Source organism: Malaclemys terrapin, chromosome 9 (assembly GCF_027887155.1).
Source record: "Malaclemys terrapin pileata isolate rMalTer1 chromosome 9, rMalTer1.hap1, whole genome shotgun sequence".
Classification (NCBI taxonomy): domain Eukaryota; kingdom Metazoa; phylum Chordata; order Testudines; family Emydidae; genus Malaclemys; species Malaclemys terrapin.
Genome location: NC_071513.1, coordinates 3,368,806 through 3,395,749, shown reverse-complemented (window position 1 = coordinate 3,395,749; position 26,944 = coordinate 3,368,806). Strand labels below are relative to the sequence as shown.

Genomic DNA, 26,944 nt, shown 5'->3' with positions numbered 1-26,944 from the left:
TTGCAGGAAACCTGCCTGAGAGCGTAGGCATGATTGGATTGTGGTTTTCTAAGTACACATTATCCACAGGGGCATGGTTGAGGCTGGGAACAGTCACACGGAGATTAGTCCTTTGAAGAACCCAGCGTGTAATCAAACATTACTAACCTCTCACGGTCTCCTGTATTTCCTTCTGTTGCTGCCCCTTGCCAAGATACTGGTGTGTAAATCAAAGAGTTCTTCTGCCTAATCAGATCCCTTCCTCCTTGATTCATTCACCTGTTGCCACAACACGGGCCTTGACACCGCAATCCCTGCCTCATGGTGCTGCGAATATCAGGTCGGGGTATTCCCGAATGAATCGGGCAGGGGAAGGTGGAAGTCGATCTCTGGGAGCTTCTGCCTACGTACGAGTACTTGAGCCAGTGACACTGGGAATGGAATGCAGGACATGCATGGGATGTGACCGTTTAATGGGGTCGTCTTCTAGCTTTAAGTGTTCACCAGATGCGGTAGGGATGGGGTTAGGCTAGGTCAGCCGCAGCACTGTTCTGTATGGCGGTTGAATTCTGATGCTGAGAATCCCATTTCTTTGCACTTGGGGGTGTTTATTTTCATACAGGACTGCGGGTCTGGTGGGGCAGATGTACCTTATTTGGCAGGGACCCCGCTGAGTCCTAACTCCCCATCCAAAGACCCCCCCCCCGTTCAGCATCACTCCCTAACAGCCTGATTCCCTTCCACTCCTATATAGAGCCTCTCTCTCCCCTCCCCACAGGTTTATTGGTTCCCATGCCCCGCTCTTTCCTCTACGTCCTCGCATCCCTCCTCCCAGCCATTCACTCTTCCTCCCTTTTCCATGCCGCTGCTTCCCAGGGCACTAGGGAGATGAGGAAGCAATCCCGCTGGAAGCCCCCGATGTTCTGGCTCCCTGCCCTAGACCCATTGCTGCCCAATGAGCCAGCAGGGCTTGCCAGGTCCCGGGTGTGCAGTGAGAGGACCAGACCAGGTGAGTCAGGGAGGCAGGCTGCTCAGCGTGGGTGGCTGATGGACCTAGACAGATCCTTAGGTTATTCTCAGTGAGGCTAAAAGAGGCTGTGACAAATGAGGGGAATAGCTTTTAGCTGGCTGTGCCTAGGGATGTAGTGAGTGTCTCGGTGTGCTCGTCTCGGCATGCAGGTGCAAAGCATGGAGCTCCTGAATGTCAAAAAGGTGGGGACTCTCGGGGCTCGCTTTGCAGGGATTCCTCTGCCCAAGCAAATACGGCTTTGAGGAAAAAGGGAAATGCTGCCCTGCAGACAGAGGCGGAGTTCAGTCATGTGAATGTAATCCTGTGTTAATTTCAACTCTTAGCACAGTCACAGCTGTGGATTGCTGGTGTGCACCCCAGAACACCCTGAAACCGTTTGGTAGAACAGTGAAATCCCTTCCCGTGCCCGTCTTGTCGTAGGCATAGATCTGCTTTTGCAGCCTGTCAGTAATATAGAGCAAGTAATTTGCAAGGAGCACAATGTAATATTGCCTAGTTCCTGTGTGCAGCTCCGACCTGGGAGCTCACTTCACTTCTCTGTGCTTGTCTCCCCTCCCACAAATTCTTAGCTTGTGTATTTAGACTGTGAGCTCTTCAGGGGTGGGAACTGACTGGTGTAATGTGAATGAAAATAAGTTTTGTGCAGTAGTCCATAGTAAGGTACAAAGCCCGGGAAGTCCTTTCTGAGAGTGGAATTTGCGGATTAGGACTGGAAAGTGGTTGGAAGTAGGTGGGAGAGTTTGATGTGTCTTCAGGCCAATCAGAGCAAGCAGGTCAAGCATCCTTTCAGGAAACAGTCCTGGCAGGAATTCTCCTGTTAAGGAAAAAGTCTTAGGAGGAATCTTTTAACCCATTCCTTTATCAGAGGAGCAGGTACAAACGTTTGCATAGAGATTTCCGCTAGGTCTAGCAGAAGTAAATCTACCCGCTAGAGCAAGGAAGCGCACCCTTTACCTCCCGGAATTCACGGACGTACACAGCAGTCATGCTGCATTCCACACTTGCTAATGACACTGCAGATGTCCTCAGGAAAGGTCATGTGGGCTGACAGAAAAATCTGTTGCTAGCCAGATCAGGAAGGGGCCCATGTCTGTGCGGACACAAATAAATGGTAACAGGACAAGCTGGCTTTCATCCTGCACAGACCTGTTCTAGGCCATGGAAGATCTCTCCCCGACCTCAGTGGCTGCCCTTTGAGAGAATTCTGCACTCTCTAGCTATCCCCCGTTTTGCAGAATTGCCAATAACAAGATCTAGGAGGGGTCAGGTGTCTGCAGGCTTATCAAAGGAAAGGAATTTAGAAAGTAACATTTTCAAGATCTTTCCAAGTGCAGTTTGGAAGGCTATTCTCCACTGGAATGTGAATCCTTGGATTCTTCCACTCCCCTTGACTGCAGAATAACAAGCCCTCTTTATCACTTGGTTGACTTGGCGTGTGGTAAGCAGCTCCCAGTGAATGCTGAGAGCAGGGCGCGAGGAAGCCATGGTGTTAAGCAGAGCTGTCATACAGGAAGAGGTGGCATACGGCAGGTTTGATCGGTTGGTTTATGTGAGCTGTTAGAAAGCTGCAGGCTGCAGCCCTAATAAACCAACAGGTTCCTATGCCTGTGCTTGACGGGTTTTTATCTGCCCATTTTTCCAGGCTCCCAAACCTAGATACGGACTCTGAGCAAACTACACACTCACTCAGAGACAGGCAGCACCACGACTGTAGCATTCCTATTCGGCTTAGGGTGACAGATTCTTCTCGTAGCTGGGCCAGTGTGCATCCAGAACCCCACTGATCTCAAGAGAGTTACTCCGATTTACACCAGTGCACCCGTGGGCAGAGGTTAGGTCAGGGGTTCTGGCACTGCAGAAGTTGCATACTATAGGAGAAAGTTGACACCCCTACAAAGGAAGCCTTGCAGCTTTTGTTACATGCCAGGTTTGGGAACAGATTTAATCTGTGGGTGCATGGAATTAACCTTTCAGCTTCTGAAGTCATGATTTCCACAAAATGTATTAACGTTAATCCCTGTTCCTGGCATCACACACAGAAAATAAAACATGCTTATTAGATTGGGGGACTTTGTTCAGTGTATCACCATAGATACTCCATATTCCTAGGTCTCTAGGTCAGCCTGAGCACATCAAGCAGTCATTAGACATACTCATTACATGCCTTTTAGCCGCCTTGTGTTAATACAAATGATTTGTTACTGCCTGGATTTAATCTGACTCAGTTTTAGAACCATGGGATGGATTTCCTTGGACTAACTAAAGCGAATGACTCTGGTTTGAGCAGAACTTCATGTGGCTATTGTACATTGTGGCCCAAACTCTGCCTTTGCCCGGGCAGAGGGTCTGAGGGCAATGTTGGCCCATCATGTGCACTGCTGGGTTACAGCTACTGTCCTTCACGCTTTAAATGGAATGTTGTGTGTAAAAAATGAATTGGAGCAGCACTTCTGCATCAAGGTCCCAGACCTCCCAGGCACTTAAGCATGTCCATAACTTTGCTCACACTTGGCCTGATCCTGCTCTTGAACCAGCGACAAAACTTCCATTAAACTCAACAGTGTGGGGTCAGTGGCCCCACCGGCATCAAAACTTGCTTCATTTTTTGCAGGATTGGTTGCGAGGGGAGACTTTGGGGCGGTGGGGCGGGGCAGGGCAGGGGCTTGCTCTGTGTGTTTGGTTATTGCTACAGTGTTGTTCTATTTCCAGAAGCCATTGGAGGGTTAGAGAAAGTTCTCATTGAAGCCGATTTAGTCCGTGCGCTGGATGCTCTGACATGTACTGTTCCATGGAATGAACCACTGCAAATATTTATACTGCCTGAGCCTCCCGTTCACTTCAGAGTGGAACAGAGCTCGGCCAGGCAGCTGCTCCCTGGGGCCGGATGCTATTTAAAGAGCGAGGGGATTTTTTTTTTTTTTTTTTAACAAAAAAAGCCACGTTGAACCCTGTGTGGCTTAAATAGTCGGACACGAACGTGCACACGCTGCTCAAACGATCGCGTGGCGGGTCGTAAAATCACACGCGCTCTAAAAGCAAAAGCCGGTGGAATATCTGCTCCGAGTGAAGGGGGTTTTTCCCCTCAGTGCCTCTCGCGTGAAGTAAGGCTGCGAATCAAACTCCCTCTTTGTTCGGACGCCCTCTCCCTGAGCTAGCAGTAGTAAGGCCATAAGCCCATAGGGCTGAAGTGGTGCCCAGGCCTCGTGTTCAGTGGAATTTCCGTGCTTTCTTGGCGAGGGGGGCTTCCATCGGTCATGATCTATACTGCAGCCAGATCCCTTTAAACCTGAAAGGCAGCACTGTCATCCAGTCAGAGTTCACTGTGCACTACGTGGCTGCCGCTGAGTCGCACAGGGCCAGCCTGTTCTCTGGCCTCAGTCGGGGCTTGGCTGTAACCCAGGACAAGGGGCAGCATGTTGGTGCACTGCCGCAGGGGCAGCTGGGTGGGGCGTTGTGACTCAGAGACTCCCAATCGCCTTCCCCACTGCTGCTGTCGCAGGGAGGGAGTAAGCTGCATCAGGCCGTGGCCAGTGACGCGTACGGTCCCTGGCACACCGGCAGAAGTATGCAGGCTGGGAGGCTAGGCTTGGCCTGGTCCATATCTTCTCCCACCTCTTCCTGCCTCGTGTGTGGGCGGTGATGAAGTGGCTTTCGCTGAGCCTGCTCCATGATATGGGTGGATAGAACAGGCCAGGGGTGCTAGCAGCCCTGTTCTGAGCAAGCCCCGCCGTCATCTCTTCTTCCGGGCCTTGCCTGCCATAGGCTGTGCGTGTTCTCCCACATAGCCCCTAAGCATCAAGTGACCTCGGGACGGGAATAAATTCCCAATAAGCAGGGGCCGTTCATGAGATACTGAGACCCGTCTCACCCTGCAGCCAGAGAAACGCGGGCTGTGTTTCCGTTACCGTGGGGCATTTCGACCTCATCCCATAGTCAGAGGGTTCCAGGGAAACTGGGCAATAGTCTCTCAACAGTGTTAACAATGCTAAAGGGAAAAGATTAAAGCCCTCGCATTTCGTTGTCCACCATAGCCCGTTCTTCCGGCAAACAGTCTGATTTCACAGGCAGCTAAAAGGCGCAGCAGCTCAGTGCCCCAGTTTGTGGGTTAGTCTAATCCAGCTCCCAGAAGGATGCACTTTTGAGGCTCCAGGGTGGTAGGGTTCATGGCCTGGTGCTGTTTTATTGGGGGGCGGGGGCATGCCTATATCGTGTGTGTCAGAAGGTACCCCTTGCCCTGCTTTGTGCATGTGTCAGATTTCATATTTCATTGCAGCAGAAGTAGTCATAGAAAACGTGGGCAGCACCCCAGATTCCTCCAGCGCCGGGGCTGCTGAATGCAGGGTCACTCGGCAGCAGTAGCCAGGGGCCATGCCTCTGCTGCAGAGTGCTGCGGGGGAAGGCGCTGGAAAGGAAAACATGGGGAGGCGGGGTAGGGAGGGGCTACCAGAGCCTCCCACTGGGCAGGTCTGTGCAAACGCTATGGGGGAGAGTCCGCGTTGGAGCTGGGGAAATATCTCTGCCCCTGTAGCCCTACAGATGCTGGGGATAAATGAGGGGCAGTGCCAAAGAATTGGAGCGGGGAAAGGGTGAGCTTGCAAATCTCCTCTGCCTTTTTGTCCTGGTAGCCCAGGCTGTGAGGACCGGAGGAGACTCAGGCATAAGTAGGGTTGTGTTTGCTTTGGCCACAGGAAATATGGTTGTCTGGAAAATAAATAGATGCCTGATGCTGATGGAAACCGTGTTTGTGCCCAGTACAGTGGAGGGATTGTTAAAGCGCAAGTCATCCCTGCCATATACATTGTCTGAGTAGTGGCACGGCCGGGGGAGCCTGGCTTATCTCGTCTTTGGGGGGGGGGGCAGTTTACATGAAAAGGGGACTAAGGCCTGAATTAGCATCGGGCCCTTGTTTGTGTGGATTCCTTTCCTTTCCTCTGCTCCGCTCCGTCACTGCAGGACCCAGACTGCACTGGTTCTGCTGGCAATGCTGAAACTCTGCTTGATGTAATTTCTGAGAGCTGAAATGGCCGCCAGCTCGCACGGCGCCTTGTCCCAGGGGGTGCTGGGAGTGTGGTTTAGTTAAAGTCTCTGGTGTGAGGAACCATCAAGTCTGATTGTGTCGAGCTGAGAGATTGCTTTGAAAACCAAACATAGGTAGAAGAACAATGAGGCTGGGTAAAACAAGCGTCCGCTTTAATAGTCCGTCCGGTTTGGGCCTGCCAAAGTCACAGGCAGAAAATAAGCGGCTGGGGCTGTGGGCCTGGGGGTCACGGAGGCAGGAGAGACTGTGCTGTTTGCTGAGGGGCATGGCAGATTTGGAGGAGAAAGAAGAACCCGTGCAAATCAGTGGCATCCCAGGACTTTCCTCAGAAGCATTTGGTGGCGGAGGAACCGGGTGCTGGAAGGGTGGACTGTGTGGTGTGAGAGGGACAAAGGGATTGGGAGTGGACGGAACCAACGACTGAGTCAGCAGAGGAGAGGAGTGAGAGTGCTAGAGAGGTAATGGACATCAGTGTATTAGAGGCCATGGAAGGTCTGGGTCGCAGGGGTTCTCAAATGGGCGTTTGGGACTCCTCAGGGGGTCATGAGGTTATTACCAGGGGGTTGGGAGCTGTCAGCCTCCACCCCAAACCTCACTTCACGTCCAGCGTGTACAATAGTGTTAAATATAAAGAAATGGCTTTAATTTATAAGGGAGGGGGTCACGCTCAGAGGCTTGCTGTGTGAAAGGGGTCACCAACAGAAAAGTGCGAGAACCACTGAGATAGAGGAAAGGTCATCATATCTCAGCCAAGGATAGAGGTGATTCAGTGGACTGACCTTGGGCCCTAGAGCTGAGATCTGGGTTCTGTTCCTTGTGGTGGATTGAAACGGTTGTAAAATTGTGATCTCGATTTAAATTCTCGAATTTTCCTATCGTGCTTGCAGTCAGGGGCTCTGTAGAGAAGTGCGTGAACTGGGCATAGCAGCAGTCATTTTGTAGTCCGCCAGGCTAGGGTAAGGTAGTGAGTTGTTACACTCGGTTTAAGGGAGCAGGCTGCTCTGTCTGTGTCTCTGGTTTGGGGTTCTTCTCTGTTGGTACGCTCACATCTTGAATACTGCGTGCAGGTGTGGTCGCCACATCTCAAAAAAGGTATATTGGAATTGGAAAAGGTTCAGAAAAGGGCAACAAAAACGATTAGGGATATGGAACGATTTCCGTATGAGGAGAGATTAATAAGACTGGGACTTTTCAGCTTGGAAAAGCGACGACTAAGGGGGAGATATGATTGAAGTCTATAAAATCATGACTGGTGTAGAGAAAGTAGATAAGGAAGTGTTATTTACTACAACTGAAATGAAAACTAAATTGGATTGCTTTTTTCCCCCATCATGACTAGGGTGGAGAAAGTAAATAAGGAAGTATTATTTACTCCTTCTCATAACACAAGAACTAGGGGTCACCAAATGAAATTAATAGGCAGCAGGTTTTAAACAAATAAAAGGAGGTATTTCTTCCCACAACACACGGTCAACCTGTGGAACTCCTTGCCAGAGGATGTTGTGAAGGCCAAGAACATAACAGGGTTCAAAAAAGAACTAGATAAATTCATTGAGGATAGGTCCGTCAGTGGCTGTTAGCCAGGATGGGCAGGAATGGTGTCCCTAGCCTCTGTTTGCCAGAAGCTGGGAATGAGCGACAGAGGATGGATCACTTGATGATTCCCTATTCTGTTCATTCCCTCTGGGGCATCTGGCACTGGTCACGGTCGGAAGACAGGATACTGGGCTGGATAGACCTTTGGTCTGACCCAGTAGGGCCATTCTTATATCGTTCTGAATTCTAAGCAATAAAATTGTCACGTTGCAACCTTCCAGGAAGAGTTTTTTTTCTGTTATCTAACTTCTCCATTTGTATGTGGTGAGCATAACACTCCTACGTGTGTGTGATCTTGGTCACATCATTTCCCCCCACAGTGCCTCAGTTTCGCCTTCTATAAAACTGACTGATGTTTATGCACCTTACTGAATTCCTTTGGGATGTAAGGATGAAGCACACAATGTACTGGAAATGCAAATCATTATTTATTCAGACTGAAAATTCTCCATGTAAGTTGTCAACCCAGATGGAATTGTTTTTTGTTTTTTGTTTTTTTCCCCCTTAAATAAGAAACTGTTTATGTCCATTAAGCTGTTGATTTCCGAGCTAAGCAACAACACAAACAAAAATTGGGCTAATTCTCAGATGGTGGGTTGTTTTTTTGCCAAGTCTAAGTAAAACACAACTTCATATTTTTTAAATAGCAGCTTAGTTTTCCTTTGGAATTTAATAAGAATATAGACACATAAGCATTGCTTTCCCCAGATCTGGTCAAACATTTGTCATCAATACACTTTTTAATGAAAAATGGGTTTTCAACTGAAATTTTCACAGAAAAAAATTTTTTTATTGAAATTTAGCATTTTATTGATTTCTTTTAAATTAAGGGTGTTGTGTTTCCCTGTTCCTTTTCTCTCAGGCGAGAAGGGGAAGAAAACACTGAAAATAAAAAATTTTGGTTTTCAGAAACCAGAACCCCTGTTGTTGGGTTTTTTTTTTTTTCAGCTTTTGTTCTGTGAAAAAACTCAAAAATTGTCATGGAATTTTTCAGTGAAACAATTTTTTGTTCAAGATTTTTACATAGTGTTTTTCAACCAGCTCTAGTGAAAGATATTGTCCTTTTTGCCTGGCATGAGTGACCATTCTCAATTCAGGGTTCGTGGGTTCCCATCATTTAGCTGCAGTAGCATCTAGCAAGGCCACATGATCCTCCCATGGCTTGGTGCTGTGTCGACACCGTCTGTGGAGGCTACGTTGTGACCACAAGGGGCTCAAGGCGGGGAGGATATGTAAGTATAAAGCAAATGACTTGGAAAAGGAGGTTTAATGTTCTGAGTGGGAGCCCTGGAGGTCAGGCTGAGCAGTGGTGCAGGGGCAGCCCCAGTGCAAGACTGGAGTTAGGTCCGAGCGCATCCCCTAGCTGGCAAGAATTGAGAGTGCTTTTAGGGGCAGCTCGCACGTGTGTGGGAGGGAGGGCGGGAGGGAACCCCTCGGATCTCTTTCCAGGATGGTGCCGTGGCGCGACCCGGTGCTAAGAGTCAGATGCTGAACGATGGGCCTGTATGCCCTGATGCACCTGCACTGCATGCTGTCAAAGCTCCTGGCTGCATGCAGGGCAGAGCCCCCCCTTCCACGTAGCCGTGACAGCCGCATGCGAGTGAGAGACCAGGCGCGACAAGGGGAGGCTTGGGGCATGCATGCTGTGGAGCACTGCTCCTCCCAGCTGGGCCAGGGCTGCTACTGCATGCCGATAAAGCTGTAAGGCAGCTTGAAGTACAGTAGTTGCGACCTCTGTGAGCACCCTCCGGTGGGTTACAGACCCCAGCAGTTAGCAGCACTGCTGGCAGCCTGGCCATGGGCCAGCTATGGGGATTTGGGGGATTGGAGGCAGCATGCTGGGAGATTCCCTCTGCACAGCTGGTCATGCCCTGCAAGTTGGGATGTTGTCATCCTTCGTTTTGGGGGGCCCCCCCGAGTCCCAGAGAGGGGCAGAAGTTGCCCTCGCTCCATCAAAGCTGCGTGCTGTTGTATTTCTTTGTCTCCGTGGGCTCTTTTTTTTTGCCTGGACCGTAGCGGTGGTTCTACATGTTTGTCAGCCTCAGATAGATAAATCCTTAATGTTGTTCCCATGGGTGTGGGGCTTGCCGTGTGACTAACGGAAGAGCATATGTATATGTGGGAGCAATTGTGCCGTGAGGCCATCGTTTTCACAGAGCAGCATCCCGAAGAGCAGAAATTCACTGGAACGGTCGATAACAGATGAGAGCAAAGAGCCTGAGACCCTGACCCGCTGTGGCAAAACTGCCAGGGTCAAGTGTAATGCTATTAAAGTCAGTGGAGTTACACCAGCCATGCACGTGGCTCATACAGGCTTCCGTTTAGCAAGTCTGAGCCCAAGGAGCGAGACAGCCTTATGCTGGACGTGCGCACTATTTGTATTCATGAACGTCATGTTTTAACATTTATTCTCCTGGGCTTTAATGTACTTTGCTCGGTTCGCTCTACAGTAGTTGCCTGCTTCAGCTATAATATTCAGCAGAGACAGTAGGCAGTGGAAGGTGGTTAGAAGCATCAACTTCCCATCTGACCTTGACAGAGATTCAATCAGCCAGTGAAAGTTGTGGAATTGGATTATGGGATTTGCAATGAAAAAGTGGTTTAAGAAGGGACAAGAGAAACTATATTTGGTATTTTCAAGAGCCAGCCTGGGGAGTAGCAGTTTAGAGCAAGGATACTGAAGGAGACCAAAGGTGGATGGAAGATATCTGAAGCTTTTATGTAGACAGGCTAGTGCAATACTACTCCAAAGAACGGTGTATTTTCATAATTTCAATATTATTACAGAAAGAAAATCCATTTAAATGTCAGTATTTCCTTTGTCCCGGTTAAAATGATTTCTGTGCTTTACTGGGAAGATCGCTAATGACCACCCACAGAAACACTCGACCTTAGGAATATTAGCACTACAAAATTTCATATGCTTCCTGTCCTCCTCTGGGTACATTTTGGTGCCCATAAGGCCGAACATGCCTTACCTTTGCTCTCTTAACAGGATGCTAATACTTCCTTACGTAATTATTATTGATCAGTAACTCCAGCAATGTTGCAGTAAGGAACGTTCGATAGAGGTATTTGCTTTGAGAAAAACGAGAAAAAAAATGTGTGATTTAGTATGAATGAAAGATATTTTTACTGTGTTTTCAGCATCCCAGAAGCCAGGCGTGTAATTGAGTAGGACTTTAAAGAAAGAAAAAAAATGATCAGTAAAATACCTCCAAGCTTGCAGTATAGTTTATTCATATCAGTTCCTGTGTATACATTGTACCCTCAGCTCAGATATATTTTAAATATTGACATGTACCACAAAATCCCACATGAGCAGAATGTAATGGTGGTCATTTAAAAAAAAAAAAAAGATTTTGGTCAACATTTTATTCCCCTCTTTCATGGAAATAGTCTTGCTGCTCATTGCAAGGGAATGGAAGTAATCTCTCTGATAACAAACATGCTTTTCAGGTCTTTGGCTCTAAAGTTCACCCCCCAAAAAATATCCAACGCTGTCCAAATATATTTCCAGGGTCAGATGAACACTATGCATTGGCTGGAGTGAGCAAACATATTGCACAACCTAAATAGGTGAAAATCAATCCATGTTTTTCACTGAATATAACAGACTGTACCAATGCTCTAAAAGGAGGGTTGGCTCAGAATAGAGCTGGAAAGAGTCGTCAGTCATAAAAATGTGACAAAGGCACCATGGGACTTTTCCCCTAGCAAATAACTGTTCTGAATTTGTAAGAACTCTCTAGCGTAACAAAGAACTTGGGAGAAAATTCTCCATATTGGTGGGGGTTACTCGGGGGCACAGCTAAATACCTAATTGTATGCATAAACTTCATTCCAAGAAACTCTGCTTTGCAATCGGGAGTCGGGAATTTACTCTCTTCCTTGTGGCTATTTAGAGTCTGCATTACTGCTAGCATACAGTAAATGCATGTGACCTTTGGTTACAGAAAACATTGGGTTTGGGAGATGTTAGTCTGGGTATGCTTATGCCAGATGGTAATAAGCAGTCTGAGCTGCACTGAACAAGACTAGTCTGAAGAGTTCATTGTTTTGAAGCTGTAACTAACAGCTTTGCGTAACTCTTGACTGGGGCGGGGGGGAGAGGGTACTGGAAAAGGATGGTGGCATAAATATATCACTCGGTTTCAAAACAGAGGGTAGCATTAAAACCAGATTGTGTTATGCACCACCTTTCCTCTGCAGTAAGTTTCCCCACACTGCTTATCTCAAACAGACATGACAAATATTTTGAGGTATACTGAAGGCTAAAGACTTTTTAAAGTAGTAGTAGGCAATCATGTTTACATCCTAGCAGAGTGCATCTGTGTCCTGAGAAACCATCTGACTGACTTAGTAGGGTTTTTACATTTTACACATACTGTCCAAAATGAACAGCAGATGCAAAAAGATTTTGTCCACACAGTACACTCACCTGAGAGGCTCTAGTTCTAAATGTCTAATGACTGACTGTCGACTCTCCATGTTTCCAATCTAATGCGGTAACATTATGCAGGTAGTAAAGAGACAGTTTTCTTGTGACGTTTAGCTGTGCAAAGGCTTTTCTCGGTTTCTTTATAGTCCTGTGGAATAGGAAAGGGACATGATGTTTACGTGGCGTCAGTTCATACCTATGGCCCTGATCCCACAGCCTGCTTGACATCAGAGGGCCAAACCCCCCGTTCAGTTGCACCACGGTAAATGTGCAGTGACTGTGCTGAAGTCAGTGGGACTAACCCTTTGAGCAATGGCTGCAACATTGGACTCTCTGTGAAAAGTAACAGTCACTCTGTACAGTCCAAACCCAGTCTCTGTAACAAAGCGCAGTGGCGAACAAGAATCAGTTTTACTTGTGGGACCTTAGAGACTAACAAATGTATTTGAGCATAAGCTTTTTTTTTTGTTAATCTCTGAGGTACCACAAGGACTCCTGTTCTTTTTGTGGATACAAACTAAACACGGCTACTCCTCTGAAAAGAATCAGTTTGCAACTTTCCTCGTATTCCACTTTTGGCTTTTAAATCACAAACTGAGGTCAGGGACCTGTCTCATACTCTACAATGTGGAATTCCATTAGTCTGTTCAGTGAGTTAAAGATGTAAGCTCACACAGCAAATTCGTTATAATCTCATTATTCTTAGGGGCTCAGTTTATATAAATCATGCAGATTTGCTATGTAATAGGTCTGAACAGTGGAAAGACAGAGTGGGTAGGGTAGACAGGTTTAGGTATCTTGGGCTCTTTGATGGTATTTAGTCTCTCAACTGGTTGTTGCCAGTTTTAGTACCGTGTTCAGATACATTCGCAAAAATTACACTTACATTTTATTTCTGCTGCTGCTCCTTTCATATCCCTTTGAAACACAAATATCCAAGTTTGGAAGACACTAGGGTGAGAAAAGGAGGCTAAATATGCTAGAGCCAAGGAGTTTTGTCTTTGATTCACTTTCCTTTCCTTTTGTATTGCTCTACTTATTGAACATGGTAAAATCATCTTGTTCTAGTGATGCTTTTTATTTCCCTGATCTGATTTTCCAAGGCCTGGGGAGAACTGAAGACGGAATACACTTGAACTAAAATCCCTTCAATTGCTTCATCGTTAACCTCTCAGCCAGACGCCTAGACCTCTGCCTCATAGCTGCATGTGGAGGAAAACCAGTCTGAGTAATAGAACTCTGCAACATGCAGCGGTTCGGAGCATTTGGTGCAAAGATTTTTCTTCGTTTTGTTTGTGGGTTTTCTCGCTGCCTTACACATGTTCATGGCAAAGCACACGAGGAGGAGGAGGATGGTGGGGTGTGTGTGTGCTTCCAATTCAAAAGAACTCAAAGCAAAACTCTGTCATAACTGCTAAGTGTCACCTGCTTCCATCTTAACCCATGCATCATGGCAAAGTTCACTCGCTTTTACTTGACATGAAATCCAGACGTGCTCAAAGCCCAGCACCTGGGGAAGCCAGTGGAAAGTCAGTCCCCAGGGTCTGGGCTGAATTTCTGTGTGAGTATGTGCTATATAGTCAGGTTTTGCCATTGAAGTTCTGCATAGCTACACTGAGCAGTTTCATACAGCTGCTCTGCAGGAGATGCCCCTTCCAGCGGAACGCAGGAAGCGACACTGCATTTCTCTTTCTGCAGGGTGTGTGTGAACACGTTATCAGATGTTCTTTTTGTCAGTAAACGAAGGCCCTAGCACAACTGATCTAAACACCTTTGTGCTGCCATCAGCACCTTGCTTCTGAATCGGAGAGAGCACAACTAAAAATTAAAGGTGCAATTCAGTAAAAAAAAGTCCAGGCAGCATCACTCGGACTTCTTTTTAACTGAATTCAGTCCACCGCTAGCTGTAGGAAATATTCAATGATGCATTTTATCACCTTTTTGGGAACACTATTTTGAGCAACGTAGGGCCTGGAATTTCAGAAGGGCTCAACATTGGTCTAGCTCTGTTTCCATTCAGTCGGAGTCCGCCGATTCGCTTCTGCCAGAGCAGAGTTAGGCCAACACTGAGGGCTTTTGAAAATCCACTTGTAGTGTTCGTAAGTTTCCTTCTAATCGGTCTTCTTAACGTCATAGAAAAGTTGCTTTGGATCCAGGAGGAAGTAAAAGCTTCAAACTACCATTCGCCCAGTTGTTGCAAAATCCATCTGGTATATGCTTTTGATGACATACCGCTTTAAGTATAACCAGGCGTGTTATTTTTAGCAAGCTGTATTTTCATAGGCGGCCTTTTTGCATAGCATCCATATTCAGTCCCATTTAGGATTCACGTTACTCGGTCTCTGGGTCGTCTTTGCCCAATATTTGCTCAATTAATCTTACCTCTGTAGCATTTTACACCATACACAGTACTTTGAAACCTCCAAATACCTAGTAATCTACTTTGATATTCCTCACTTTAACCTAAGTCACCCTCAAGAAATAGAAAATACCATACGTTTTCCCTTGTCAGACACTGTCTGTAGTACACTAAAGATTCGTGTTCTAACATCATTCAGTGGACTGTATGAAGGGTCCGTATTATACCCAGATCGACTCCATCTCAACTCCCTGTCTGACCTTTGGCAAGTCACTTAACCGCACCGTGCCTCAGTTTCTCATCTGTACAGAGGGGGTAACAACATGGCCCTGCCTCTCAGAGGTGTTGTGAGGATAAATGCAGCAAAGAGTGTAAGGTGCTGGGTGATGCGGGCCACATAAGATCCTAAGATTATCTGGTAGCGTGGATCGGTGGTGATGTTTGGGGGAAACCACAAGGTTTTACTATGTACTGTTCACAAATTCAAAGGTAATAGCATAAGGAGCATTTCATTAGGCTGCAGGTTAGCGTTACACAGTCTCTGTCTTTGCACTGGAACGTGTGGGAGCTTGGCGAAGTGAACACATATCTATGGTGCATGATGCTCATTAAAGGTTAGGCTGATTCAGCCCCTAACTCCTATTTTGTTTTCAGTATAACATTGCATGGTGTGGGATTAGGTGATCAGATGTCCCGATTTTATAGGGACAGTCCTGCCATTTGGGGCTTTGTCTTATAATAGGCGCCTATGACCCCTCCATCCCGTCCCGATTTTTCACACTTGCTGTCTGTGACGTCGATGGTAGAAGTTGGAGGTGTGTCTGGTAGCAGTGAGGGAGATGGCTGTGGTTTGACTGTCACCATTGTAATGCTCGGTGTGCAGAAAGGGACGGGAGCACTCACACTCAGACTGTAATTGTGTACGGATGCTGCTGGCTTTGCGGTAAATGGCTGTGGTGAATCAGCACCAGTATTTCTGCAGCTTTTCTAGGTGTGTGACTTCATTCTCTATGGAGATCCGTAGGAAAAACAACTGCTTCGTGCAGGGAAACGCTGTCCTGCAGGCAAGCTGGTTCGGGCATGCAGTTACAGGCAGAACATAGAAATTTCCCTTTCTTGTTTGTCTCCTTCACCTCTTGTATCTTGTCGTGACCCAAGTGTAAGACCTCTGGGGAGGGGACTATCATTTCGTATTTGTGCAGCATGCAGCACCCGGGGGACTCTCGGCAATGCTGCAATACAGATAACAAGTGTGGACTCTTACGTGATCAAGGAGTGATAGGGTGCTCATTAAAACCACACACATGCAGTGTGCAGAATTAAAGCAATTAGAACGGAGACACACTGCACGGAGTGTTGGTGCAAATGTTAGAGTTGCCGAAGGATGGGACCCTTAGCCTCTTTTTTGTAGCCAAGGCGAAGAGAATTCCTACGGAATGTTTTCACTGGTTCTGCTTTGGATTTGAATGCTTTCAAGCTGGGATGCAAACGATGGGGTGCCACCCCTGAAGTTACAAACAGGCATGTGTTGTGCGGGTTTTCCATTGGAGGTAAAGGTCCCCCTCTCCGTCCTATCCGAAAAACAGCTGGCTGTATTAACCAGAGTGCAGGATTCTCTGTCCAGCGTCCGTGTTAGCCAGCATCAGATGCCAGCCTGTGCCACCAGAGTACAACTTCAGCTGGCAGCGCAAAACCAACTGCAAGGCAAGAGCTGACTGGAAGGGGGAGATGGTGTGGGAAGAAGGAAGAGAAGATCACTTTTGCAAATGTTTTTTAATTATTTGATCTTAATATCCGCTTGAACCGCCTTTGGGAGTGCCGGCTGTGTGCCTCTCCCGCATCTTCTGCAGCCTGAGCCGGCAGCCAGGGCTGGCAGATACCTGCCTTCGGAGGCTGCCTCCATTTTGTGAGGAGCTGGAAAAGCTGCTGTGTTTAGCTTGTTTTTAAGGCCAGCATCAGATTCTGTGGCTGGCTGGCGGTTTCCTGGCTCAGGGGCTGCCCTGGGACGGGGAAGGAGGGCACGTGTTCCACTAGAATCAATAACTGCGTGGCTAGGAAAGGCAGGAAACCATTTTAATGAAACAGCAGTGGATGCAGCTGCCACTCGGGGGGCAGCATGCAGCACCAGGATCAGTGCACCCAACGCGCTGCAGGTGGGAAGAGGAGGAGGAGCGGGTTTCCTCTTTGCCAAGGGACAGTCAGCGCTGAAAGCTTTTCAGGAAACTGCTCTGTGCTGCACTGAAAATAGCATATCCCAGCATGCTGCCTATTCCTTGTGCTGCTGCCTTCTGAGCCTGGGCCACGGCTGCCTCAGGAGAGCCAGGCCAGGAATAGCCTGGTGGGTGGGAGATATGGGCCCGCTGGGGGAAAGCTGGCTGTATGCCACCTTTGTGACTCCCTGGGTTCCCAAGCCAGCCAGGAACCAGGCCACTCCCATATGTAAGCTAGAGCAACCCCAGGGCTGCTCTGAGTTATGCTGATTTGTCCGCTAGCCACGCTGCAGAGAGTCTCCTGCCTCACCCCTCTGCCAAACCCCACAAGTCTTCTGTGCTGGTGCCAAGAGGTGTGGAATTATCATGCCAGCTCGGTGCTACTCTGTGCTAAGGGGATTGCTTTCTCTGATTTGTGCTGGCAGAAAGGCATAAACCCAGCTTGGTCATTGGGTCACTGGGTGGCCAGAAACTAACCCCACCCTGTTGCCTCAGTTTCCCCACCTACAAAACGGGGATAATGACATTCACCTAACTGGTGAGTTGTGGGGATTAATTAGGTAGTGTTCTTGGAATGCTTTGATAATAAAGGGCCACATGCAGTTTCACCGCCTTCCAGCAGGGCTGAGGTTGGCCATAAAAGTGTTTGCTTATTTGTGGATTATCTCTGGGCGCTTACAGTGAGCTGAAGGCGTGGAGGTGTGGGATTGTAGAGAATTTCTAACTGTGCAGGATACGTTTCTGCAGAGCCCGAGCACATTCTGAAAAGTATTTTCAGGAAAAACTCTAATAATTAGGGACATTAAAAAATGTGAACATAGGTTTCATTGTATTAGGTTAGACCACTGGTCCCTAAAATCCAGTGTCCGGTTCCAGAGTAGCCAATGTCTGATCCATGACAAAGGCGAATAACCCGTCATGATGTCACTGAGCTTTTGAAATCTGTCTCGCTGGGTGTTTTAATCTCCTATGATGACATGATCGTGAGGAGGAACTTGAGACTAGTCCCGTTTGGAGCTCGTATGCGGGAGCAGTTTTGAATTAGACTGACAGTCTAATCCAAATCTGCATGGATGGACCCTTGCACATGCATGGAGACCCAGTGAAGCCAAGCAGGATCTGCGTGGGCACGTGTTTCTACCCACACAGATCCAGTTGCAGGACCAGGGCCTACCGTATAAGTTGTGGGAACAGAATACTGAACATTTATGAGCACTGCCTGTTCTGTGTGACTAGCTCCTGCTTTCACAAAGATACTTCCGACCTACCCTGGGTTGATCTACGTGATGAATCAATGAGCTGCAAAATTTCAGTTTAAATAACAGCGCCATTTTCAATTTACAAAACATGGCCATAAATATTGTTTACAGAACCAGTAGCTCTATTTTTTACCCTCCTGTAATATAAAAACACCCACATAGATTTATTCCAAATTTGGTAGAAATTAATGTTTTCCCAGTCCAAAGGCGTGCATGCCAAGTTTCAGCTGGAAGGAATTTTGAAGGCTGATTTATAAACCCTTGAAAATATTAGCTTCTAATAGAACAGCTGGCTGGTAACTATGTGCAGTTGTGCAAATAGAGGCCCGGATCCTGAACTGGAACTGAGGAGCGCTGAGCCCAGCTCAAGGGGAGAAATTGCAGCAGAGGCTTCAAGCCACATTGGGGCTGATGCTGTGTGGCTGGCTGGTCCCACGTGGTGAGGAAGGTGTGGCTTAGAGCTAGAGGGATTCTGCCCACCAGAGACGCTCCCATTCTCTGGTGCTCAGGGCTACAGAGGTATGTAGGGACAGCGTGTTGGGGAGATGTGCAGGGAGAAGCAGCTTGACTTGGGAACCTGACTCCAGTACTATGTCTAGAGGAGCCTTCCTAAAAAGGAGCTACCCGGCTCCGGGCTGGGCTCCTGTTTTTGTTTTTCCATCCATGTATGGGCAAGGTGAGCAGGACGGTATGAACAATCAACAGGACAAACTAGCAGAGACTATCCAGGCCCTGAGCCCGATTCTTTATTGCCCTGCTCCTTGGGCAGCCGTAGGGACCAGTGCCTGTCAGAGCACTGCCAAATGGGGATGGTGCCATTTTACACTCACTGCACTGGTATCCTCGACGACTGCACCAGGTGCCTGGGGAGGGAGAGTCATGTCCTCCATGCGGCAGGAATTAACCCACACCAGGGCCCAAGCTTTCACTTGCTCTAGAAAGCCAGCAAGCCGCTGCCCAGGACGAGGGGAGCACGTGCTTTCCCTCTGCCAGGGCAGTCTTCTGACGGTTTGGAGCAGTTTTCCCATCCCACTGGTTTTTACAGGAGAGAGGGACTTGGACCCATAGTTCCTTGCATTTAATAGCTCAAAATAATATCATGGAACCAAGACCCATGGTTTAATCCTTCCCTCATCACAAAGCAGATAAGAAAAGGCCTGTGCATTTCTGCCCACTTGCAACAGCTTCCAAGGTATAGTTCAAATCCTGCCCCCTTTCTGTGGAGCTGCCGCCTCTCCTGCCTGCTCGCTCGGGGATCCCAGCTCGTATTTCTTAAGGGGAGCAGTAGAACTATATCTAGGATCCACAGGGTCCCTTTACCCCCCTGCTTCCTAAACGACCTCCAGACTGGAGTTCTCGGGAGAGGAGGAGGGAAAGCGTTGGGGGGGATGTACCTGCCCCATGCTAGGGCAGCCAGGCTAAGTCCTGCCGCGGCATGCCCAAGACTCGGATTGCTACCTGTGGCGATCAACCCTGGGTGCTAGAAGAAGGGGGTATTTCTGCTGGGATGCCGGAATTTACCCGTCGGCGTCTGCTAGACAGACTCAGAACAGGGAGCCACCTCCGAGGCTGTGGGATCTGCGAAGCTAGTGGCGCTGCTGTGAGCTTGCCACAGTGCAGGGAAGATATTTTGGCCCTGGGCCCTGTTCCATGATCCGCTAGATCAGAGCAGTGCTGGTCTCTCAAACAGGCCACGGATTTGTGCTGTTTTTAATGCATGTTTTGTATTTGCCAGAGCTCACAAGTGCTTTGTAGGCTTCCCAGTCAGCTGATTCAATATTTATAGGTCTGTATTCCCAATGTCTCTCTTTTTACAGAGAGCAGGAGGTGTCGCTACAACTAGAATCCATTTTGCCAGGGAAACAAAGCCAATGAGTTTTCAAACGAAATACTGATTCTCTGTCTCCTCCTCCCTCCTTTTCCTGGCGGAATAAAATGCTCTGTAAGGCCTTGAATTCTAGCATACACAGGGCGAGTTCATTGTGCATGGTGTAGTCCCCAGAGCTCCCCACCTAGGATAGGGAATTTGCTGGTGGAAAGCTGGCAAAGTCAGCTCTGCGGCCTACCTCTAAGCATCCCCCCAGCATAGGGGCATGCAAGGGGTGTTGCCAAAACACTGCACACCAGTGATCCCTGACCCCTGGAATGACCCCGGGAAGCTTTTACTGCTGATTGGTAAGTTAGAGCAGCTCTGAGCCGGCGCTAAGCTTCCTTTGCCCTCACCTCTCCACAGATGTGCTTAGCAGAGCCTGGGCTTCCCTAGGGATCTGGGCCCATACGTTCTAAAAGGGCCTGGATTTGGGGTCCTGGGTTAGCCTAAGTTTTAACGTTGCTCTATTGGAAGGGTAAATGTGTCCCGTGTTAAGGGGAAAACACTTCTCTGAGGCTAACCTATTGGCTATTTGATGCGAGTACTAGCCAGTGAAAACTAGACCAGCAGACCTCGCTGTGCACCCGTCGACTGGCAGAGTTAAGTTTTTAAAAACTCTAAACATAGCGCCTGGGGTTAGTGGAGTGAAAAACCAGCCCTAAATCAGGCCTGGTCCCAATGCTGCAATGGGATCGGCAAGGCTGGACCGTGTGTCCACCTGAGTCTGCGTGTGTGGATCTCCTGGGGCGACTGCCCTTTTGCCGTCGTTTGGAGCTTGACCCTGCAAACGCGCAGGGAGCATGACTTGGATGAGTAGCCCTGTCGTTTTTCTTAAAGTAAATGTATTTAAGGTAAAGCAGAAAATCCTGCTTCGAACGTGGGCTCCTAAAGCAGCCATCTAAATCCCAGGAGACTGCTCTAGCGAATTGTTCTCTTATGAATAACGCTGAGGATGGTTTTATTGCTGCTGTTGTCATTATTTAACATGACTACTACTGTTCTTTGCCATGACCCCGGCGCCAGGGGCTGTACGAACACAGAACAAAAAAGGCAGGGCCTGCCCCAAGAACTGACGATCTCTGCAGTGAGATGCATACACTTCCCCCCCCCCGCTCCCCCCTCAGAAAGAGAGGAAACCGTAACACAGGCGGGAATAAATAAATAGATATTTTTAGAGGAGTTATTTTTATATTTTTGGAAGCATTTTTTTTCAGCGTCAACGAATTTGCTACTAATTTTCTGTACGCACCAGAAAGTAGGTGGTTAGTGCAGTGTGCTCAGGCTATTGGTTGTGACATTTTATCACTGCCTTTTGGAAGCAGACGTGATAGTCTCAATCGATAGTAAATGACCCGAGAGCACTAAGCTTGCACTGCTCAGGAGTCATTTCCTTTCGCTGTGGTTGTGTGAAAAGAAAAACCAAGCAGTTAATGGCAAGGCCATTGTATTATTGTTTTTAATAAAAGGAAATAGTTTAAAAGGGATCAGGGCTGTTTTCCGCCATTCCCTGTGGTACCAAATACCCTGAAATGATTCAAACGGAAAGAATTTTGAAAACAAACGTACCTTTCACCATAGGTGTGTGTTTAACTTTTACGTTTCACTCGGGTCTCTACAGGGACTAGTGGGGTCAGTTTCACTTTTTTATACTAGTAGGTATCACTTTCAGTGGTTAGATAGCAGCCCAGCGCTCTGGTGTTTGGGTTCACGGAGCCACAGAAAAATGAGAAAATGGTTGTTGTTGTTGCTGTTGTTTTTATTGTTAGTTCATGAAAATATTTCTATTTGTATTATGTTGTGAAGAAGGCTCTTGGTGTGTTTAGCAAACCTGTATTTTAGGCTGAAGTTTAATATGATGCGATCCCTATAATGGTGCAGCAATTGTAGAATTTTGTTTGTTTTCACATAACTGATACAATAATATAAAAATACGACAGATGGTTTTAAAAAAGAGGCAAAATAGCTTAGCAGAATGCCCCACTTAACTGGTAGTTGTGTTACAGTTCTCCAAACACATCAATAATTGATTTTCTCCCAGTACTCTGAGTGTTAACGTTCACTGAAATACTGCTTCATTATTTTTTAGGGCCGGTGTACTCGAGAGAACTGCAAATATCTTCACCCTCCCCCGCACTTAAAAACACAGCTCGAAATAAATGGACGCAACAATCTGATCCAGCAAAAGACCGCGGCAGCCATGTTTGCACAGCAGATGCAGTTCATGTTACCCGGCGCTCAACTACAGCCAATTGTAAGTGACAGAAATTACTTAGGTTCCTCTTGGTGCAGATTGCTTTAATAGTTACGTGTGACAGCCCTGATCCTGCACTCAGACTTGTATAGGTGAACTGATTTTCGTGAGAATTCGTGCGGGGATAAGGATCTGCCCATGTGGATCCAATTGCAGGGTTGGGACCCAAAGAAATAGATGTGGTGAGGGTAGGTCCCTTAGCAAGCCCCACTGAGTCATACTGGTTCATTCTGTGGGGAGCGTCATATGCCTGATGCCACGGTCTCATCAGTAAAAGAGCAGGGCCAATAGAATGTTTGTGAAGATTGTGGCATTCAGTCTCCTCTCTGTACATTGGCATAACTTGGAGAAAGGCCTGGTCTAGTTGTCTGAGTACAGAACAGAGCTCTAGGGGCTCCAACATACCAGTCCTGGCTTCTACACTGTGCAGCTTTTGGAAAGCCACTTACCCTCCTTTTCTGAGTCTCCCAATCCGTGAAGTTCTAGGGGCCGGGAGCACTAGAAATGTTAGTGGACAACCAGAGGGGCAAGACCAAATGCATCCAGTCTTACTGCTGCTTGTTCCTCAGGTCTAGCACTCCTCTGCTCTTGGAACTGCTTTGCTTTGTCACTCAGACGGAATAAGTCGAACATCAGTTTGGAGTTTGCAAGCCTGCAGTTGCACCACAGAGGAAGGTGGAAGGAACACAACATAGGATGCACGCAGACCATTGTTTAGTTGGTTAATTACACATGCTGTATCTGGAATGATCCTCCCTTTTCCAGTAGCTCACCTTTGGAGATCCAGAATGTACTGATGCCAGTAGGGTCTCTGGCCTGCACAGATGGCATATAAGGGGAGGAGCCGGAGGGTCCTGTACTCAGCTCAGCGCAGGCCTCTGTTGTTGTTGTTTTGGTTATTATTTATATTGCAGGACTTCCTAGAGGCCCTAAGCAAGGTTCCAGGCCCCATTGTGGTAGGTGTGCATGCATAACCAAAGCTAGCCCCACCCTAACCAGCTTATAGGCTAAGAAGTAGAGCTGTATGGTTTTATGTCCAGGAATCAAAATATTTGCTTTAGTTGTCCCTACACTGGGTTGTGCTGAAATGGCCCAACCTAGCCCTTGCTTATTAAATGCGAGTCCATTGTAATGCTGTCTGTATCCAGTGGGATGAGGGGAGTTTTGCTTTTCTCCAGAGAGGTGAGGGAAAAGGGATGGGAAGCATCTGTCTGGAGGCTGAGTAGTCCTGCCACTCCCAGCCCTTGCATTAGCCAGATACATCAGAGCGGGGCACTGTTGGGCAGGACTACATTAGTGTCGTTTAAGCTGCTGATTACCATCTCTGGAATATGGGGTGTGTGGCTGCTGGTTGATGTCAGAGGTGCCTAACATGCCTCTTTGATATTGACAGCATTAGAAATCGAAATAAATGAGGTGCAGATTTTCAACAGTGAAGGTGATTAATCATGGGAATAGCTTGCCCAGGGCCGTGTAAAAGCCCTGCTCTCGCGCAGCCAGAAGTGACAGGCATGACACCGCAATGAGCTTGTCTGCCTGTGTTCTGCAGCAGGTCAGACCAGATGACCGCCATGGTCGGGCCTTACAGTCTGTGACGCTGTGAAATCCTGTCTTGGGCTTGGAATGCTGGTGCCTCAGTGCAAAATGGGGTTTTAATTCAAGACATGGCCCTGTGGCTCTGTGACCAGCTTGGAGAGCCCTGAGATTTTTGTAGCGGATAAAGCAGATGTGTATCCTCCCAGCGACATGGGTGGCGTTTCTCCCGGGCAGAAGGATAACTTTTGTTAAAGCCTTATTCCAAACAACATGTTTACTCGATGAGATCATGTTTCAGCAGGGGAACTTGGCTATTGTTCTCCTCTCTGTACTGTTGCTTGGTGCGTTGGTGACGCTGTACAGCTTTATTAAAATTGTTTATTAAAGACCGAGCCAAATTCTGCCCTTCGAGGTGCATGCGTGACTTGAGAGCAACTTTTCGTTGATGTCCATCACCATGGTATTTGGCACCTCACAGGGTTTAATGAACTTCTCCTCACCACACCCTGCAGTGTAGGGAATGTGGTTATCCCCATTTCACAGAGGAGTAACTGAGGCACAAAGAGAGGGAATGATTTGCCCCAGGAGAGGGATTGAACCCAGATCTGCTGAGTCCTTGCCCCAGGAAGGTTAATTTGAAGGAGAAACAGCCTCTGAGCAAGCTCCCCTTTGACAAGACGGGCTCACCCCAAAAGAATTGCCATTCTAACAGCAGAGGACAGGTCTCCATTGAAGGAAATCCTGAAAATGTTCCCGTTTCATTCCTAACACTTTACTCAGTGCAATGTGTCCTGAGCCGGGGTTTTCCTCCGTGGGGAGTTCCCAATGATAAGATGTTGTCATCTCAGCAACTCAGAATAGCTTCGGGATTTCCTCTTTGGAAAATTCGCATCTTCCCATTATAAAATCTGTGGGCCAAATTCATCCCTAGTGTAAAGCCATTGATTTCAGTGAAGTTACACCAAGCTTGAATTTGTTCCCTGATGTCCAGTAGATGCTTTGTTTCAGAAGTAGCCATAACTGATGAGAAGTGTGCTCAGGTTTTGGACTATACTTGGGAAGATGTTATATTTGTTCACTGCTTCCCAGAAGGCCTGCAATGAAAACTGCCCCCTTCCTCCTTTCCTTCACTCCGCTCACAAAGCTAAATTCAGTTCTCATGCTGATTCCAGCTACTCCACTTCAGGAAAAGCAGGAGCGTGCCTTTTCCTTGGCCCTGGCATTCCCAAAGATGTTGACAGTAGAGCAAACTTGGATAATTTTTCCTGTCAGAAGAAGGGCGGGTCCACCTGCTGGACGCAAACTAAATTCTTCAAAGCCGGAAGGATTATATTAGCTGCAACAACAGAAAAAATCCCACGTGATCAGCAAGCTGACAAACACCATGTCTGCTTCACTGGGATGTTCGCCAGAGCCTGGATTTGGTGCAGTGTATGTAAATAGCTCTAACCAATAACTGCATGTGCAGATGATCTTGCCATGACAATCCAAGCATCAAACCTCCATGACATTGAGAAAGCATTAACTGAGGACCTCCAAAATATGGAGCAGTGTTTCCAGAAATGGAGGTTCAAACCAAACCCTGGAAAAACAATAGTAAGTGCATTTCATCTTGATAATAAGAGTGCCAAAAACATACTGAAAGTAGCTTTCTGTGGTAAAAATGTGCAACATCATTACACTCCAACATCTCTCGGAGTGAAACGTGACCACACCCGCTCCTTCCATGACTATCTTGAGACGGTAGCTGCAAAGATAAAAACGAGAGCCAACATAATCCAGAAACTAGCATGTACAACCTGGGGTGCCATCAGCATCGGTGTTGCAAACATCTGTAATAACACTTGTATATTCAGTAGCTGAGTATTGTGTGGAGCAGATGCAGCTACGCATGACTTGTGGATACCCAGCTGAATAGAGTGATGTGATGTATCACAGGAACCCTTACATCGACTCCAACACCATGGCTACCTGTCCTGTGTGACATGGCTCCCTCGCTGATAGGCTGAACTGCTGCAACATTCCACAAAGCTCAGCGAATCCAGGAAAACCGATGTCTTCCTAGTCACCAAGACCGTGACAATGCCCCACTCCCTCCCCCCGGCAACGTCTTAAGTCCCGCAAGCCTTTCTGGCAACATTCGTTTAGCCTCATGCAATCCAGCTATGATCAGGAAGAGGCTTGGAAAGCAGATTGGGCTAAACAAGACTTAACAAAATAAGCACCTTGTGCCAGATCCCACACAGAAGGTTCCTGGGTTTGACCTTCCATGTCGTCTTGGTCAACTCTGAACCAACCATGGTAGATGCGGATATCTAATGCACAAATGGAAAATCCAGGACTCCCCGGTGTGCGAGTGTGGGTCCCATGACAGACCATCGACCATGCCACTACCTACTGCCCAATGGGTAAATATGAAGGAGGCATCACTGCAATAAACACCGCTACTCCTGATGTAGCCATTTGGCTCGATCAACTTCAGGTGAAATTGTAGTTGCTGCTCAGCACCAGCCATACGAAACAAGACGACCGATAACTGCACCCCTAGATGTTTTAAAGTGCAGTGCCATCCTGAAAAGCTCTGCAAAAACAGCACCCAAGACAGCGGGTTTTAACCAGGGTTCCTGAAACAGCGTGTCCTGTCCTAGGCTTGCAATCGGTACCAGCTCCTCTCCCCCCAGGCCTGATGTTCTTTATTTATTGAGCCAATGAGCATGGGGCCGCGCAGTGCCCTTTTAATGGAGTCACTCCCGAGAGCAGGCCTGCGCTCTGAGTGCAGCGTCTGCTGTAGGCCGCACACCCGCTGACATGGTTTGCAGGTGTGAGTTGGGGATTGCAAGTTTCAAGTGTAAATGTCTGGCTCCGAGGTCTCTGGGTCACGTTGCTGTTTAGGATCTGCAGTGAGGCTGAGAAGCAAGGGGATGTTTGGCATTTTTATCACTTTTACAAAGTGCTCCAGACAAAGCTCTTTTTTACAGCAATTCAAGTTACGGTATGAAATGGAGTGTTCCCCCCCCAGCACGGTGTATTTATAGCTGCCTCTGGGTATATCCCCCCAAGGAGATCAGATGGGGGGGCCAAGTAAACCTGGCAGTAGTTAAAATCTTACCCTTCATTGTGTTTATGAGGTGTATAGTACTGAAGGCAAGTTTTGGAAGCCCAAACCAAACCTTAATTGTCGGCTTCAACGAGGCTGGGGAACAGCACATCTAAAGCAAGCCGCCATCTTAGTTTGAACAATTTGGAAGCTTTTTGGGGCCTAGTTTTACATCTCTCTTGCTGCCATTGATTCGTTCTAAATTGAGCTCTGTGTCTCGTTGAGGGATCGGTAAGATGGAAGTTCTAGTTAATAGTATTGTAACTGATTTCTCCCAC

At 47.7% G+C, this 26,944-nt stretch overlaps 1 protein-coding gene across 8 annotated transcripts in view; it reads left to right on the top strand.

Moving 5' to 3' along the window:
* The window catches only part of MBNL3 (muscleblind like splicing regulator 3), a 121,335-nt gene that overhangs the window by 56,540 nt on the left and 37,851 nt on the right, over positions 1-26,944 (top strand). For all 8 annotated transcript variants that reach the window (XR_008446199.1, XR_008446198.1, XM_054039833.1 and 5 more), the window contains exon 3: positions 21,869-22,033. Coding sequence is in view for 6 of the 8 variants with exons in the window: in XM_054039833.1 (XP_053895808.1) it covers positions 21,869-22,033 (165 nt within the window). In the remaining 2 variants the exon portion in view is untranslated. The remainder of the gene's footprint in view (positions 1-21,868; positions 22,034-26,944) is intronic.